The sequence below is a fragment of the Wolffia australiana genome, chromosome 19, assembly GCF_029677425.1.
Source record: "Wolffia australiana isolate 7733 chromosome 19, ASM2967742v1".
NCBI lineage: Eukaryota > Viridiplantae > Streptophyta > Magnoliopsida > Alismatales > Araceae > Wolffia > Wolffia australiana.
This window is the reverse complement of record NC_135853.1, coordinates 175,912-192,552: the sequence shown is the minus strand read 5'-3', so window position 1 is coordinate 192,552 and position 16,641 is coordinate 175,912. Positions and strand designations below refer to the sequence as shown.

At 42.6% G+C, this 16,641-nt stretch overlaps 1 protein-coding gene across 1 annotated transcript; it reads right to left on the bottom strand.

The window, feature by feature from the left end:
• Window positions 1-1,760: 1,760 nt before the first annotated feature.
• On the bottom strand, window positions 1,761-5,687 carry LOC144715863 (coronatine-insensitive protein homolog 1a-like). The gene is made up of 3 exons (XM_078590864.1): window positions 5,068-5,687; window positions 4,279-4,759; window positions 1,761-2,611 (listed from the first exon to the last, which is right to left on the bottom strand). Exons 1-3 carry the CDS (start codon window positions 5,553-5,555, stop codon window positions 1,814-1,816), a joined length of 1,767 nt encoding a protein of 588 aa, XP_078446990.1. The 5' UTR covers window positions 5,556-5,687; the 3' UTR covers window positions 1,761-1,813.
• Between the last annotated feature and the right edge of the window lie 10,954 nt (window positions 5,688-16,641).

The window sequence follows — 16,641 nt, the reverse complement described above, 5'->3', positions numbered from 1 at the left end:
GGGCGCCAAAAAAAATTGGCCAACCGGTTGGTCCAATCCTGGGCCGACACGTAGTTTTTTTTCCACGTGTCCCGGTTGCCCAAGATTCGACGGGGGCAACCGGTTGCCCGCGTAGCGGTGTCCTTGAAATAAATGGACGCGTATAACTATACTCATTAGAGATTAGTTTATTAGGATTCAATATAAGTTCCAACATAGATAGGATTCAACATAGGTAGGGTAAAATATAGATAGGGATCGACGGTCAGGATTAGATCTGTTGTAGCCATTATAAACCATTATAAAGGCTACGATTTAAACAGAAAGAGTTAAATATAGATAGGAATCGACGGTCAGGATTAGATCTGTTGTAGGCCTTGTAAATTTTATGTTATAAATATCAACCTAGTTAAAAGTTTTGGTATGAAATACAGTGATCTTAAATCTCTTTGGAGTGTTCTCGCTCTCTCTCTCTCTCCTTTTCTTCTTCCTTCTTCTTGATCGTCGAAGGGAGGGAGGACAAACGCTTGACGTCGAAGGGAGGGAGAAAGGATTAGAGAGAAAGAGGCTCGTCCCAGAGCGAATCCCCTTGACGATGAACATTTGAGGGATATCGCCATGTACTAAATGAACCATATGGGATGAAAACATGACCAAGAAAAAAAAGGGTAGGGAGAAGGAGATAGAGAGAGCGAGAGGGAGACAGAGAGAGAGGGAGCGAGACAGAGAGAGAGAGAGAGAGAGGAGGCGGGAGAGAGAAAGAGAGAGAGAGAGAGGAGGCGGGAGAGAGAAAGAAAGGGAGAAAGAGAGAGGGGGGCGAGAGAGAGCAAGAGAGGAGGAGGGGCGAGAGAGAGAAAGGGAGGGAGAAAGGGAGAGAGAGAGAGAGAGAGAGAGGGAGAGAGAGGGACTGAGGGAAAGAGAGAGAAAGAGAGGAAGGGAGGAGAGAGAGAAAAAGAGAGGGAGAGAAGGATAGAGGGGAGAGAGAGAGAGAAAGATTGGGAAAGAGGGAGAGAGAGAAAGAGAGGGAGAGAAGGGAAAAAGAGAGAGAAAGAGAGGAGAGAGGGGGAGAGGGCGAGAGAGAGGGAGAGAAAGCGATGGACAGAGGGGGCGAGAGAGGGAGAGACGGGGAGAGAGAGAGAAAGAGAGGGAGAGAGGGAGAGAGGGGGAGAGAGAGAGAGAGAGAGAGGGAGAGAGGGGGAGAGAGAGAGAGAAAGAAAGAGAGGGAGAGAGGAGGGGAGAGAGAGAAAGAGAGGGAGAGAGGGGGCGAGAGAGGGAGAGAAAAAGGAGAGGGAATGAGGGGAGAGAGAGGGAGAGAGGGGAGAGCGAGGGAAAGAGAGGGAGAGGAGGCGAGAGAGAGGGAGAGAGGGGGAGAGAGAAAGAAAGAGAGGGAGAAGGGGCGAGAGAGAGGAAGAGAGGGGGAGAGAGAGAGAAAGAGAGGGAGAGAGGGGGAGAGAGACAGAGAGGGAGAGAGGGGGAGAGAGAGACAGAGAGGGAGAGAGGGGGAGAGAGAGAAAGAGAGGGAGAGAGGGGGCGAGAGAGAGGGAGAAAGTGAGGGGAGAGAGACAGAGAGAAAGAGAAGGAGAGAGAGAGGGGGAGTGAGAGAGAGAGAGAAATAGAGAGAGAGAAAGAGAAGGAGAGAGAGGGGGAGTGAGAGAGAGAGAGAGAAAAAGAGAGAGAGAAAGAGAAGGAGAGAGAGGGGGAGTGAGAGAGAGAGAGAGAAAAAGAGAGAGAGAAAGAGAAGGAGGGAGAGGGGGAGTGAGAGAGAGAGAGAGAAAGAGAGAGAGAATCTGAACGACGTAGGAGACATAAATGGTGCATATGGGAGCAAAGGTGTTCAAGATGAGAGGGGGTGGATGGGCAGTACTGTATTCGGATAGTCATCCCTCATGCCAGCGAGGGAGTAGTAAGCGAGGATCTGCGCGGGCTGCTCGGCGACCAGGTCGTGTCCGTCGTCCCCGTAGAACTTGCGGGCTGGGATGAACTCGACGTTCCTGAATTTGCACGCCATGCTGAGGAGGTCCCCACCATCGGGAGAGATGTTGTTTCCCTGCACCCAGAGGTACTTGAGCGAGGTGAGGCGCAGCATGGCGAGGGCGAGAGCGCGCTCGCTGAAGCAGCAGCCCCGGAGCTCGAGCTTCTGCAGCTTGGGGCATCCCCTGGAGAAATCGAGGAGACCGGCGTCGAACTCGCCCGTGTAGCCGAGCAGCATGTACTTGACGTTGCAGCTGAGCTCGCCGATGTGTCGGAGGCCGGCGTCGGAGAGCCCTCCCTGGCGGAGGTAGAGGGCGAACCTCTGCAGGTTCTCGCAGCCGCGCAGGAGAGCCCTCACGCCATCGTCCAGGGGCAGTTCCGTGATGTGCTTCTCCCGGTCTAGCAGCACCAACCGAAAGTCGCGCATTTTCTTGCTGAATGAGCCGATCGCCTCCAGCGCCGAATTGCAGATGTCTGAGACGTATACCGCTAGGTACTCGAGCTCCCGGCAACCCTTGGCCAGCGCTAAGAGCCCCCTGTGCGAGACCTTTCCCTGCTCGTCCTCGTACTCGTCGTCCCCTCTCTCTATTCTCAACCTCCTCAGCTTCTTGCACCTCTCGGCGACTATCTCCAGGCCTCGGTCTCCTATAACCTCCCTTACCTGTGAAATGGGCATCATTAACCGAAAAAAAACATCGTGACGATTACGTAAATTGAATATAATGATAATTATAATTGTATATATGAATTTGTAAAGTAATGAAGGGGTAAAGATTACTATGCTGACTTCAATAATGATGCATATGATGATGATTAAAGGAGCTGCTGATAACGGTCGCGCTGATGATGTTGATAGTGATGCCTAATCCTGTCCATGATCATGGTAAAATTAATGTTTATGCATACGATGGTGATCACAATCTTGACTTCGATGGTGATGCATATGATGATGATGATGATAGGATGCTACAGTTGATGATCTTACTTTAAATTTTGATGAATCATGCCAACCACGTTGAATTCGATATTGACGCGTGTGTTGATGTTGAGAATATGATGATAATCATGATCATGATGTTGACGGCGGCGAGGATGAAAAAAAATCTGATGTCGGTAGTAACATCGAAAATGTTGCATATGATGATGCTGATTATAAGCTGACGCTGGTGATAATCAGCATAGACGTCAACATCATGATCATCATCAACAACATTTGATAACCGAGCTGTTGACATTGGTACGCAGATACTAACGACGATCGTGACATTGATTATGATCTAGATGTGGATAATGATTATGAAGGTACTGAAGATCATGATGCTGAAGATACGGATGATGATCGGGACATGTACGCCAATAAGACAGACAAAGAGAGAAAGGTATTGGAAGAGAGTGATATTCCTAAAGATTAAGCGTTTTAAAGAGAGATTGGGAGTGAAGACAGATTGAGAGAGACTTAGAGGTTGAGATTTTTTTTTGAAAATAATAAGAGGTAGAGATATGAAGAGAACAATAGAGAGATTAAGAGGTACGAGATTAGACAGACAGAGAGATTGAAAAAAAAATTGATAAATTAAACAAAAACGTCGAGAGAGAAAAACAGAGAGAGATTGAGAGAGGTACATAGACAGAAATTTATAAATATATATGTGTGTATATAATATGAGAACGATAACGACTGTGATAGATAGAGATATCGAGAAAATTAGAGATAAGATAGAATGAGAGAGACTTATAAATAGATTTCAAAGAGAGAAATACGTCGAGAGAGATTGAGAAAAATGACATGGAGAGAGTTTTTCAGAGATCGCTGTTGTTATATATGTTGGGAACGATATGATGATGATCATGCTGTCGAAATAGGCACGCGGATGCTGACGATGTCCATGATACTGATGGTGACACAATAGTAATGCAGATAATGATTTACACGATGATGAAGATCATGATGCTAAAAAATGCGGATGCAAGTCAATAACGGTGTATATGTTGGGTCTGATACGAGTATGGTAATGCCGCTGAGGATCATGGGTATGGTGATGTCTTCAATGATACAAATGGTGATGCTCGTGCTATTGATGATGATCCTGACGTTGGCTTCGATAATGACGCATATGATCACCATGATGTTGACGATGATAGCGATGCATCCGATGATATTATTGAAAAAGATGTTGAAAATGTGATCATGAAATATCAGTATTGCGATAATGATTCTTTCAGATAATTAGTATGACGATAATAAGAATAACGAGGATGAGGGAGAGCACACATTTCATGATGATAAAACCCCGATGCAATCATTTGGCGGATCATGACTGGAGTTACCTCAAGAATCTCCAGGGAAGGACATCTCTGGATCAACAGGCAGTGGTCCTCGGTGCTGAGAAACGTAAACTGTAGGTCCAGCCTCTTTAGGTTCGCAGCAAAGGGGAAGATTATCGGCACCTCGTTCGTCTCCATGAAGTTCAGACCAAGGTGACTGAGTTTTGGTGGAAAGCGCACGGTCAGATACTTGCTCTTCGCTCCTCCCGGCTCGTTGAAGGAGCCCCCGCTGAACTCCTCCAGACCCGTCGCTGCTCGGAAAAAAGCCGCCAGATCCAGTACGTCGCAGTCGCTAATCTTAAGAGACCTCAAGGACCTGCAGTTCTTGGCAAGAAGAACCAAGTCGTCGCAGGAAATGGATCGGAGCTCCGTCATGAAGAAGTTGAGGGTCTCCAGATTGCTGTTGCTTATGGCGAGCTCGTGCAGCCATTTCCCGTCCTTCTCGGAGATTGAGCTCTCCTCCAGGAACAGAGTCCTCAAGCCACTGCGATGGGAATATCGACAAAGCGCCGCATTAGGGCGAGCCCAATCTGGAGAGTTGAAGCTCAGAGGAAACAGAGCAAACGGACTTCTGCTCTCTTCAGTCCTCCAATTTAGAAACTAGTTCATGTAAATGAGCAAAAAAACGAAACAAAGAGATAATCGACAGCATGTGTGCGTGAGAGAGAACAGTCGACTACAGAGACGGATAGTTCTTGAAGGCGGGTTACGCATATTCGATTTGAAAGACACAGTAAAACTGTGGATTCAGATAAGGAAAAGGTCGGAGTGCACCAATTTGCGGATTTTAACCTGCAGGAACGGGCGAGAAGGCTGAGCGCGTCGGTGGAGAATCCAGAGCACTTGTCCAACTTGAGCTCCGATAGCCTAGGGCCTAGCGCTGTGACCAGCAGCTCGAGGTCAGTGTCTTTGACGATCATCCTCCTCAAGTGAATGTCCTTGAGGCAGTCCAAGTCGCGGGAGATGGCTTTGATCCAGGGCCCGGCGTAGCCACCCCAGTCCTCGGGGATCAGGTTGAACATGGCGGCCCTAGGCTTGCCCTTGAGCTTGAGGGACTCCACGCGGGGGAAGCGCTGGCAGAGGCGAGCTGGGGTGGTCGCGTAGCAGAAGGCGATGGTGATGTGCTTGCGGGTCATGGAGTCGATAGCGTTCCACTTTCGGCACACCCGCGAGATGGCGTCGCGGTCGGAGGGGTCCTCGATGTAGCCCATGACGAACTCCAGCGCGACGTCGGATATCCCGGCGGCTATTGCCCTGCCGCCATGCTCGTGCCGCTCCATGAGATTGAGAACTCAGAAGAAATGGCGGTGCGGATCACCGGGCAGGCCAAGCCCAGCACCAGGCCGGGAGGAGCTACGTCAGAAATAGTTACGTCTCCCGGCGAGGCCCGCAGCATGAGGGGCCATGGATACACGTGGGGTCGCGTGAGAAACCTCGCCCAGAAACACATGTCGGTCCGGACTGGGGTCCGCGCTCCTCTCGGCTCGGCCAGGGTCCGAGCCCCGGCTCCAACTAATCATTCCCTCGACTTCAAGGCGGATCAGGCGCGCAGTAAGTCGCCACTGAGTCCTTCATTTCTTACCCCCTCCCGCCCGGAAATAAAATAGGGATAATACTATGAAAGAGCCCCAACTTTCAGTTTTGTAAAGATTGTAGCCCGAACTTTCAACTTTGTAAAAAAAATAGCCCCGACGAATGAGACGTCGCCATTTGGCGTCGAATTTTTTTTCCCCACCTCCAGTCAAAGGGTGACGCGGCGGCCACCGTGGCGCCCAGGTGGACTCCACGGTGGCATCCGCGTCACCGCGTGACCGTGGATGACGCCGTGGAGTCCGTCCGCCCACGCCGCCGCCCGTCTCCTTCTCCCGCCGCCGGCCGAATTCGTCGGCCGCCGCCGCCCGCATCCGGCCGCCGCCGGCGCGCGTTTCCGGCCGCCGCCGACGCCGCCCGCCGGCATTCGCCGTCGACGCCGCCCGTCTGCCGTCGTCGACGCCGCCGTCTGCCGCGCGTTCTCGTTGATCTGAGCAAGACATGAAACGTTTCCTCTTACGAACAAGATCTGAGCAAGACATTCTCGTCTTCTCTTCTCTATTCTTTTGCGAATGCCGGCGGGCGGCGTCGGCGGCGGCCGGAAACGCGCGCCGGCGGCGGCCGGATGCGGGCGGCGGCGGCCGACGAATTCGGCCGGCGGTTGGAGAAGGAGACGGGCGGCGGCGTGGGCGGACGGACTCCACGGCGTCGTCCGCGGTCACGCGATGACGCGGATGCCACCGTGGAGTCCACCTGGGCGCCACGGTGGCCGCCGCGTCACCCTTTGACCGCAGGTGGGGAAAAAAATTCGACGCCAAATGGCGACGTCTCATTCGTCGAGGCTATTTTTTTTACAAAGTTGAAAGTTCGGGCTACAATCTTTACAAAACTGAAAGTTGGGGCTCTTTCATAGTATTATCCCAATAAAATATAAACTGGATGGGACAAGGCTGGTCTCGCAGACCCAGAGTACGAGGAACACGTGACTGAATTTGCCCATTAAGAGCTACTGCGGTTCTCCACGACGACATTTTCTCGGGCGGCGGGACGCCGACGATCTCGGCGTTGATCACTCGCTTCCTCCTCTCCTCTCCTCTCTCTCCTCTCCTGTCCTCTCCTCTCCTCTCCTCTCTCTCCTCTCCTGTCCTCTCCTCTCCTCTCCTGCCTTCTTCGTCTATCTTACCGATGCGCGCTGCTCGCCTCCCGCCGACTCACGGGCACGTCTTAGGACGATTTTCCTCCAGGAGAAGGCCACGAAACATCGGTGATGGCCGCTGTCTTCCTCAACCAATCTGCCGCCGCTGCAAGAAGAAGATCACTCAGTCATGGCCGCTGATCGCGCCGAATCTCTGGGCTCGCGTTGCGATAGGCCCCGCTAGCCTTTACCCCCATGAAAAGTCGGCGCCTCGCTCTGCGTTTCGGTATACTGATCCTGCACCCGGCCACGCGAGTGAGCCAGCGAGCGCCAGTCAGTAGGACAATCCGGACCAAAGATCATGGCAATAATTTTAAAGAAAACAAGAATTAAATATCAGATTCCTAGATTCGCAGGATGCCTCTACCGAATCTCAAGGATGAGCATAAAAAATTACATTGGGATTAAATATTTCTAACTAAAAATAAATGATTTGCTGAATATTCCAGCATCCTAAATATTTAAGCTGAAGTGACGTCTTCAGTACGTTAGAAGGTGTGACAATTTTAAATTCTAAACATGAATTTTAACATAAATGCCATTATACTTGAGATACATCTTGAGAATTTATATATTATACGGATACATTAATTTATTTCCCATTATTATCATTTAATGTATTAGCATAAACCCAAATCCGAGACAAGTTTCTCTGGTGGATATAACTATATATTCTCAACTTTTTATAAAATTCCTTGAGAATAAAAATTTATGTTTTACAATTTTCACAAAACTCCATGTAATCCTAATTATTTCGAAAATGTTAATTAGGAACAAAATTATTCCTATATCAATTCAATTATTGCCAACAATCTTCATGTTAAAGGACATAATTGATCTATCACTGCAAGGTTAATGGATTAAACCTACACTGACTTCACAGCAAGGACATAATTAATCTTGCTTGTATGGGCACCAAAAAACATATTCCCCCTTTATTTATTCCTATTTAGGAACTTTTCATAAAAGTTCATATAACTTTCATAAAAGTTAATATAACTTGATCCTTAGTTATTGAGCTTATGTGTGTGACCCTCTAGGCCAATTTAGTTAATAACTTGGGCGACCCAATAACATTTCTTGGCCAAGCTTATTAAGTAACTTTGTTGACGTATAGATTAATTAACTAAGGATCAAGTTAACCCATTTGATAGGTTAAGTTTTCAGCTCGTGGACTGCTATCCTAAACCTCGTGCTCTAGAAAATACATAGTAGTAATTGAACTCTCTTATGGATTTTTTTTGTTATCGGATACAGTACATATGTAATTCTTCATATGCATGTAATTTGGGCATGTTTATACGTCAAGAGCTAATATGGCATTCTAGTTAGTACTAATGCATTGTGATGATCACTAGAGAACAACTTCTCTAATATCTGATTACCCAAACTACTTATTTAATGCATATTATTCCTCAAACACCTTTGTGTACTTATTTCTATATATGAGTTAGGACCTATTTGAACCATGTTATTCAGTCTCCTGAGTCATACTTAAAATATATGATTGTGACATGAATAACTTGATTGTCATTTAGGTATAAGACCATTCAGGGATTCATATGAATCAATTTTTTGAACTCTTTCCCTAAAGAGCACCTACTGTTTATTGTTAATGCTCGTAAAATAGTACCCACAAGATCAATTGAGTTTTTTATATAAGTATATATCAAATAGTGCACTTCTTTTCTTTCTGTCCAAAGTATTCAAGGAATATTTAGAATATATGTTTAGAGATTAGTGGTCATTGTGTTACGATCTCATCATAATTTACTAAGTCATTGCACATATTTAGGAATTTCATTATAAACATCACATAAAACTAATAAATATTTAATATTTATTTGAATATGGAAGTGTGAGTTACATTCATCATCAATACTCATACGTATGGATTGGACCACATTATGTCCACTATTTAATTGTTTTTAAGAGATAAAATATTTGGAGATAATTTATTAATTCATATGAAAATGAATCATGTAATATCAAATTTTATATTTATTAATGAATCATAAAATACTTTTGAGGCATTATTGGGTCTATAACTTAAAATATACCAATCACTTATGATTCTTAGATTTTTAATCCAGTGATATGACATAATCAACTTATTCATCTTGTTAAAAAATAAAAAAGACAATATATTAAATCAGATTTTTTAGTTTTTTATAAATGGTTTATACACATTCATTTTCTCACATATAGTTAAATCAAGTATCATTGTTATCATGATAAAGATTCAATGATACTGAAGAAAGTGTTATATATAAAAGTCATTAAAGTTTGATGTTTGAATATTTATTTGTGGCACACATATACTGGTCAAATAAATCTAAAATTGCACGTCATAATGATAGATGAATATTCAAGTCATTTGACATTTTACTTAAAATGGCTAATTAGAGTTTTGATGCAGGTTAAACTTGGTGCTTTATTTCTTGAAATTCTTAAATGATATTGCCAATAAGAGGAGTTTTACGTCCTCTCTATCAATTGCCAAAATTTTAGATCAACCAGATTTCACAATATCAAGACAAATCAAAACGTTGATGTTCATTTACATGATTTATTGTTATTTAAATAAAATTATAAAGTGTGTATCAAATATTACAACATTAATTCGGTTTGAAGAAAATGTGGGTCAAATTCGATGATATATCAAGGTTATGTCTTTAATATAAAAAGTTTTAGTAATAATATTATACAATGTTTTAATGGATATGTTTATATCATTTGTCAGGACTCGAGAGTGAGTCTTCAGGGACACATTTGAAAATGTACTGTCCCATAAGAATAATAACCATACCAAGCATAATAAACTGAATGTAAGATGGTAAATATATGTTATTAATCTAATTTTGTACAGGAATAGGAAGTAGGGCTGAGTGACATCAAATTAATGGTTGGAGTTGGGCATTAGGGGATCCGAATTCTCTAGAATTGAGGGACATATATTTGTGTTGCATTCTAATTTCTAATCCATGCTGTCATTGGAAACTTGTCATGGATAGTGATATATTGTTCAAGGAACAAATGAAAGATAAAGATGAAAAGTGGGCAAAGTGATGAGCCTAAATTAAATAATTATAATCAAATTTTATGTTGAGTATTATGAAATTATCTTATATTGAATGTCCAAATTAAGTAATTAAAAATTAGAAGATAAAAAATTCAATAGAATAAAATTTAAAAATTTAAATGATAAAATTTATATTTTCCCCATATTATTATCACCAATATAAAATTACTTACCAAGATGAATTAATTTAGAGTATTTAATCATAAAATTACATAAGATCCCAGAGTCTCAATTGGAAAGAATGCTCTACCTAACATTATGGGGATCTAAGTCATGCCTAAAATATTGGAAGAACAAAAATCAAGTAATCATTTCATATTTGATACCTAAAACATGCAAACATTGTCTAACTTGTGGGTAACTTGTTCTACTTTTTCTCTATGGGAGAATCCTTTCAAGCCATTGACGTGTCCATGTGATGAAGGGACTACTGTATCTCCTCTTCTTCTTGAAATCTTATTGAAGATCTTGTTGATCAAGACTCTATAATGGAATGAGTTGAGACTCTCAATAACATTTATGCTTATTTCCAACTTACATAAAGTACTTATTAATAAAGTGTATCCTTGAACATCCTCTAATCTTATGTGTGACCTCTAGGGCCATACATTAATCTAGTTTATAACTTCAAAAGGCCCAATAACGTTTATTGACCAAACCTATTAATTAACTACATCAGCATATAGATTAATTAATAAAGGGTCAGTTTAACCCAATTGATAGGTTAAGGTTCCATATTGATGACTTCAGTTAGTTCTTTCTCGAAAGAGCACCCATTCTTTTTCCTTAGTGTATCCATACTAACGACACATGATCAGCCATACTTTTCATATAAATAGGACTGTATATTGTGATTATATCCAGATAATTCTTTGTCTACCTCAAGTATCCAATGTATAGGAATACCTGAAACATCTTTGATGACTAGTGACCATTGTATTGTGATCTGATCATAGTTCACCTAGTCATTGCAATACTCAGGGACTTCATTATACAGATCACACAATAATAATTATAAATAGATATTTATTCAGATGAGCTTAAATACATTATGCAAGTGTGATTGGCTTGAGTGCCATATTACATATATCAATCTCCCATTTGGACTAATAATAATTACCCTTAGTTAAAAACCTCATTGTTATGTAGTGTTGCAAAAAATATCATGAGCTAGTGGATTGGTTTGTGGCTCGATATCTCCATGACAATGAGCTCCCTAATCAAGTGAAAGTGCCTAAGAATGTGTTTTGATCTCTAGTGAGACAGTGGCTCTTTCATTTTGTGCTACTGCACAATTGTTGTCTCACAACAAAGGAATAGGCTCTGAAATAGAAAGAACAAAAAGATTCGTGTTCTTTGATGACTTTGACTGGTGCAATGTATGTAACTTGTATCATCAAGCCCAAAAATATTCCTCTACTATGAACTTTTCCAAGAAACCATGCTGATGTAAATGTGGACATGAAATCAGATGTAGATATGCTATCATCCTGGTCTGACGAGAAATTATAGATGAAATCTGAAGCTTCAGCTCCTCTCCTCCATAAATTATAAATAAATCCTTAGTTCTTCTCAAGTACTTAATGGTATATTTCACCACTATATTATGATCCTCTCCTGGGTCTACATGAAATTTGCTCATTACACTTAGAGAAAAATGAAAATCAGGCCCAGTACATACCATTACAGACATGAAGGATTTGATGACAGAAGCATTGATAACATGCAAATAAGCATGATAATTCATGTTTTTTTCATGCGCTTTAGAGCATGATTAAGCTAATGTTATGCATGGTATCATGAATTTTATGTAATTTTCCCCAAAAAACATGTCCACTAAAAAATTATTATTTCATTAAATTTAATATATTTTGATGTTTATAATGATTTAAATGTATATTATATTTTAAAAGAATTAATTTGTTGAAAGTTTCATCCAAAAAGGAGTTGTAGATAAAGAGATATTTAATTTTCAATTTCGGAGAATTTTCTGGATTATATTTGATATTTTCCAAGTATTTTTAGGTTAAAAAATGGCAAAATTAAGGCCTATTAAGGAGGGATGATGTGGAACAACCTGGTGGCTCTCTTTTCTTGTGGAACAAGTCAATTTCATGTTCTACAATGATGGATGATGTGGCATGCTCTGGTGGCTCCCTATTCTGGTTGAACTAGTCAAACAAATGAATGGCTAGAAATGCTCAAAATTCAAATGGCCATAACTTTTGATCTCATGGGTAGTTTTGGCTGAAATTCCATGGGAGACCCGCGTCTTATTTCTCTTTGCATGACCTATGGCTGAGCCTATAAATAGATCCCAAAATTATGCTCTCATTTGTACAATTTTTTTCTTTATACATTGAAGGGACTTTGTGAAACAAAGGCTTTGGAGTACCAATTTAGGGTTTTCCTTCTTTCTAAAGTGAGTCTCTTCCCCCTCTTGATGTATCTTCGTGTCTATTGCAACAAGTCAAGGTATTGAGAAACAATATACAGGTCCATGAAGGGAGATTAATGCTTGGGAGAATAACCAAAGGAAAAGGTAAGTACTAAACGCTAAATTAAGATTTTTATTCCATTTCTCCCATATTTCTATCCATTCCATTTCTCATATCACTTCATTCTCTGTTATAAGTTAGTAAACTCTATGAGTAGGAATTAATAGCTTATACCACCCATTCATTATTAGGGTTTTCTTCATCACATCCATTAGGGTTTCTTCATCACATCCATTCATTCATCCTAATCTCTATTATAAGTTCATGTTCTTATGAGTAAGAATTAAGAACTTATAGATATTGATGTAACACGACGGGCACCAGGATCGAACGGCTCGTGTTACACCACAGGGAGGGCGAGGGCAGTCATGTCGTGTAGGGAAACTGACTAACTTGGATGTCATGCAAGTGATGATGTAACGATGAAATCACTGAGAAGTATAAATCTGGCGTTGACATACACCAACGACCATTCAGCTATGGTAAACGCGACATGGAAATGACACTAGGCTCCTGATGATCTGAATGTCGGGTTGAAGGCCGACGGTGTGAGCTCGGCTACTAGTGCTTTTGCGCACGCTCTCGACGGTCTCAACCAAGGACGTATCGATTGAAATCCTAATCCTCAAAACATGAATCCTATCTATCAGTAACCCCGGGGGTGGAGAAAACGTACGGAGACACTGAAAGAAATAATATAACACCGAGAGGGAATGGATGAGCGTACTAGGAGCGGTAGGCCCACGCGGTGTCTGATTTGGCAGCACTGGAAGGCGAGCAACACATAGGCATGATGACGACGTCGGTAGGTGCGACGACGCAAGTAAGAACGTCAGCGCAAGTACGCACGACAACGAAAGTATGTGCCGCATCGCAAGTAGGCACATCGGTGCAAGTAGGCAGCTAGGCACAATGATAGGCGCGATGGCAAGGCACCACGGTGATGGGCTTGGCGGCGAGGCAAGGCGATGACTGTAGTGACGGGCACGGTGGCAAAAGTGCAGCTACGGGCGCGGTGGCAGCAAGGCATGGCGGTGCATCAATAGAAAGACACGGCGGAAGCAAGGTGGCGAGGCACGAAGTCATGACTGACGATGGCGGTTGCGAACTAGGGTGTGGCCGCAGTGGTGGCTGGTAGATGCGTCAGCGGCTGGAGGACACGGCTGTGAATGTCATCGCGTCGGTGTCACGGGCGGCACAAGGAAGTGACGGTCACGGACGGAAGGCTTAGCAGTGGCTGCGGCGGAACTCCGATAGTGGCTTCAATGGGCTGCGGCGCCCGCTAGGGCAGCGGTAATTGTGGGATGCTGCGGCAGATGCGGGTGGCTGTGTGGTAGCCGTGGGCATCTGCTGTGGAAGCCACAGGTGGCTGCGGTGGCTGACGGTGGCGTTGCTGTCTCCGCATACAACGCTAGGTGGCCACGGGCGGCGCTGTGGCCACGGGAGGCATTGCTGCGGCCGAGGGCGGGACTGATGCAGCCACGGGCGGCGCTAGGTGGCTGCGGACGTAGGTGGCCAGCTGGGGATGGTGCTAGGCAGCCGCGAGCGCCGTTGGGCAGTCTTGGGAGATGATAACCGAAGCTTCAGCGAAGCCGGCGACGGCAGTAGTTTGTGGCGAGGACGGCTAACTTTGAAGTGTCTCTCTCCTAACTTTGAAGTGTCATTTTCGTAAATATGACAAAAACTAAAAAACACAAAAAAATCAGAAAAAAATCCTTAAAAATCACATTTTCTTCTATCTTTTCTTCTTTCCTCTTCCAATGGACGGGCCCTACCTTTTAGAGAGGCAAATACGGGCATGCTCCTTAGAAATAAAGGGGAGAAGGCCCAATTATGAGTAATTAGGTCCCCCTAATAGGAGAGAGAAATCCACTAACACGCCTACACATGGGTTCACACACGCACAAATGTGTAGGTCCATATAGTGGTCCAAACACTTGTGAACAAACAAAAACAAACAAATATACGACTGACATACATGGCCTACTAAACAAGGAAAATGCAAGGAAAGATAACGTCAAACCTTTGTGGCCCGTTGATGAGGCCAGGTACTCCGAAGGCTGGATCTCGCACATGAGCCCTTGGTCGACGAACTAGTTCGACGCAGTCTTCGAAGTTGGATGGTCCCCGATCAGATATAAATTAATTTAATTAAAATCACAATATATATCTAATATCTTCTCTTTCCCCAATCTCTCATCTTAACCACATTCTTAATCACTACTTTTGTTCTAAATATCAATCTTAATCACAAAGCATTCTCTGTTGTTCGACCCCTTACTAATTTACATTGGTGATAAGTGAAGTAGGGTTAATCATAAATTTTATTGCATAAGTCCCAAAATTACATATCGACTAGGTTAACCACCTAAATTTCAACTTATCAAGCATACAAGACTTTCTCCATCATCACTCTATCTTCAAGAGTCTTTGGTGACTGATCCTTAGATACTTAAACTTCATGTATCATCAATATGAGACCGCACTAGGAGTTATCCATGAAAAACCTTTGGGCAATGATATCTATATACATAGATTGGATTAATACATGCAACCTCCTTGATCTATCTATATACATATATATTCCTAATCCGTAGGTTACTTCTTCCAAATACTTTGTAGAAAAGTTCTTGGTCGCAGCATGTATCATGACAAAAACATTCATACATCATTTTGGTAAAATCAAAATCAGGGTAAAATTACATTATTGTTAGATTTGAGTTTAAGCAATTAAATTTATAAACCAATACTCATGTAAATGTATTAGATAATGGATCTGTACAGGTTCTCCATAGGGACCATGTCGTAGGGAAATGCCTATCTCAATAGAATGATTTTAAGAGGACAAGAAGTAATACATAATAATAAGATGAAGATGGTGAGATAAGATGGGAATAATAATTATTTAATGAGAATACTATAAATATTAGTGTTAACATTAGATAGTCGAACGTCAATTAAGAGAGTGAAAATGAGAGAGCACGATAGAGGAAGATATGAATAGGTGATGATAAGAAAAGATGATTAATAATCGGAAATGATAAAGAAGATATATATTTATATATATATATATATTAAGGTTTAATATTCAAATTAGGGTTTATTTTAGGATAAGAAAGTTTGAAAACAAGGCGTGATGGAGATGATGGGATGAAACATAATAATGAAGGTGGTGGATGTAGGGGTTGAGTGAGGAATGAGATGGACGAAGATAATGGTCTAGAGTTCCTTAGGTGAAGAGAGTGTAACAACATAGATGGCACAAGATGTTTGTGGTAACTGATGATGGATTGTAATCGATGATTGTGGATAGTGATGATGAAATTGATGTACTCTTCCTAAGTGAATGTGTTGAAGAATGATCAATGTAAGGCAAGATATTAACCTTAGCTTCGAATGTTCCACCAGGATCAAGGTATTTTCCTGGTGGAGATCAGCTCCCTAGTAGTTTGTTGACCTTCCCCAACCGTTCAAGACACCAAGAAAGGCCTTGATGGACCTTGAAAACCTTACTCTCCCTTAATCTGCCTCGCTATGAAGTTGTGAGCTTAAATGTTTTTTTACAAAGTTTAGGCGCTCAATTTGTAGATACCTACATATAGATAGAGGATAGAGAGATGAAGTTACCTTAGAATTTTCAACTCGATCAAACTTTTGGATCATTGAATATGAAGCCCTGAAGTTGGACAATTCCTAGCCATTGATTTAATTAAATATTTTTGTCTCTTCATCCTTGTTAGCGCCATCATGTCGTTTTTAAGGTTTTTTCTTCATCATGACATTAAATATAATAATTGGCTTGGAGTGGCCCATGACATCAACGATCAACGACTCTTATCATGCAACGTGTTGCCTCTTAGCAGTGTCATATTGTTATAGTAGGCAATTTGCATGTGACATGACGGTGCATCATTGTGTGCTACGTCAACATGTTTTTAATTAAGGACTAACTAAAATAAGATACGTGTGCGTCACAAGACTCGTGACACATCAGATAGTGCCACTATTGTTGCTCAGTCAAATGATGGAGGAATATTAAAGTAATACCATTTTAAATTCAC

What these genes read in the sequence shown, in the direction of transcription:
- LOC144715863 (XM_078590864.1), bottom strand. Translation starts at nt 5,555, where the DNA reads ATGGAGCGGCACGAGCATGGCGGCAGGGCAATAGCCGCCGGGATATCC. An exon ending in CTTCTCGCCCGTTCCTGCAG is followed by an intron (nt 4,760 to 5,067) that starts GTTAAAATCCGC and finishes TTCCCATCGCAG; the next exon opens with TGGCTTGAGGACTCTGTTCC. An exon ending in CTTCCCTGGAGATTCTTGAG is followed by an intron (nt 2,612 to 4,278) that starts GTAACTCCAGTC and finishes CCCATTTCACAG; the next exon opens with GTAAGGGAGGTTATAGGAGA.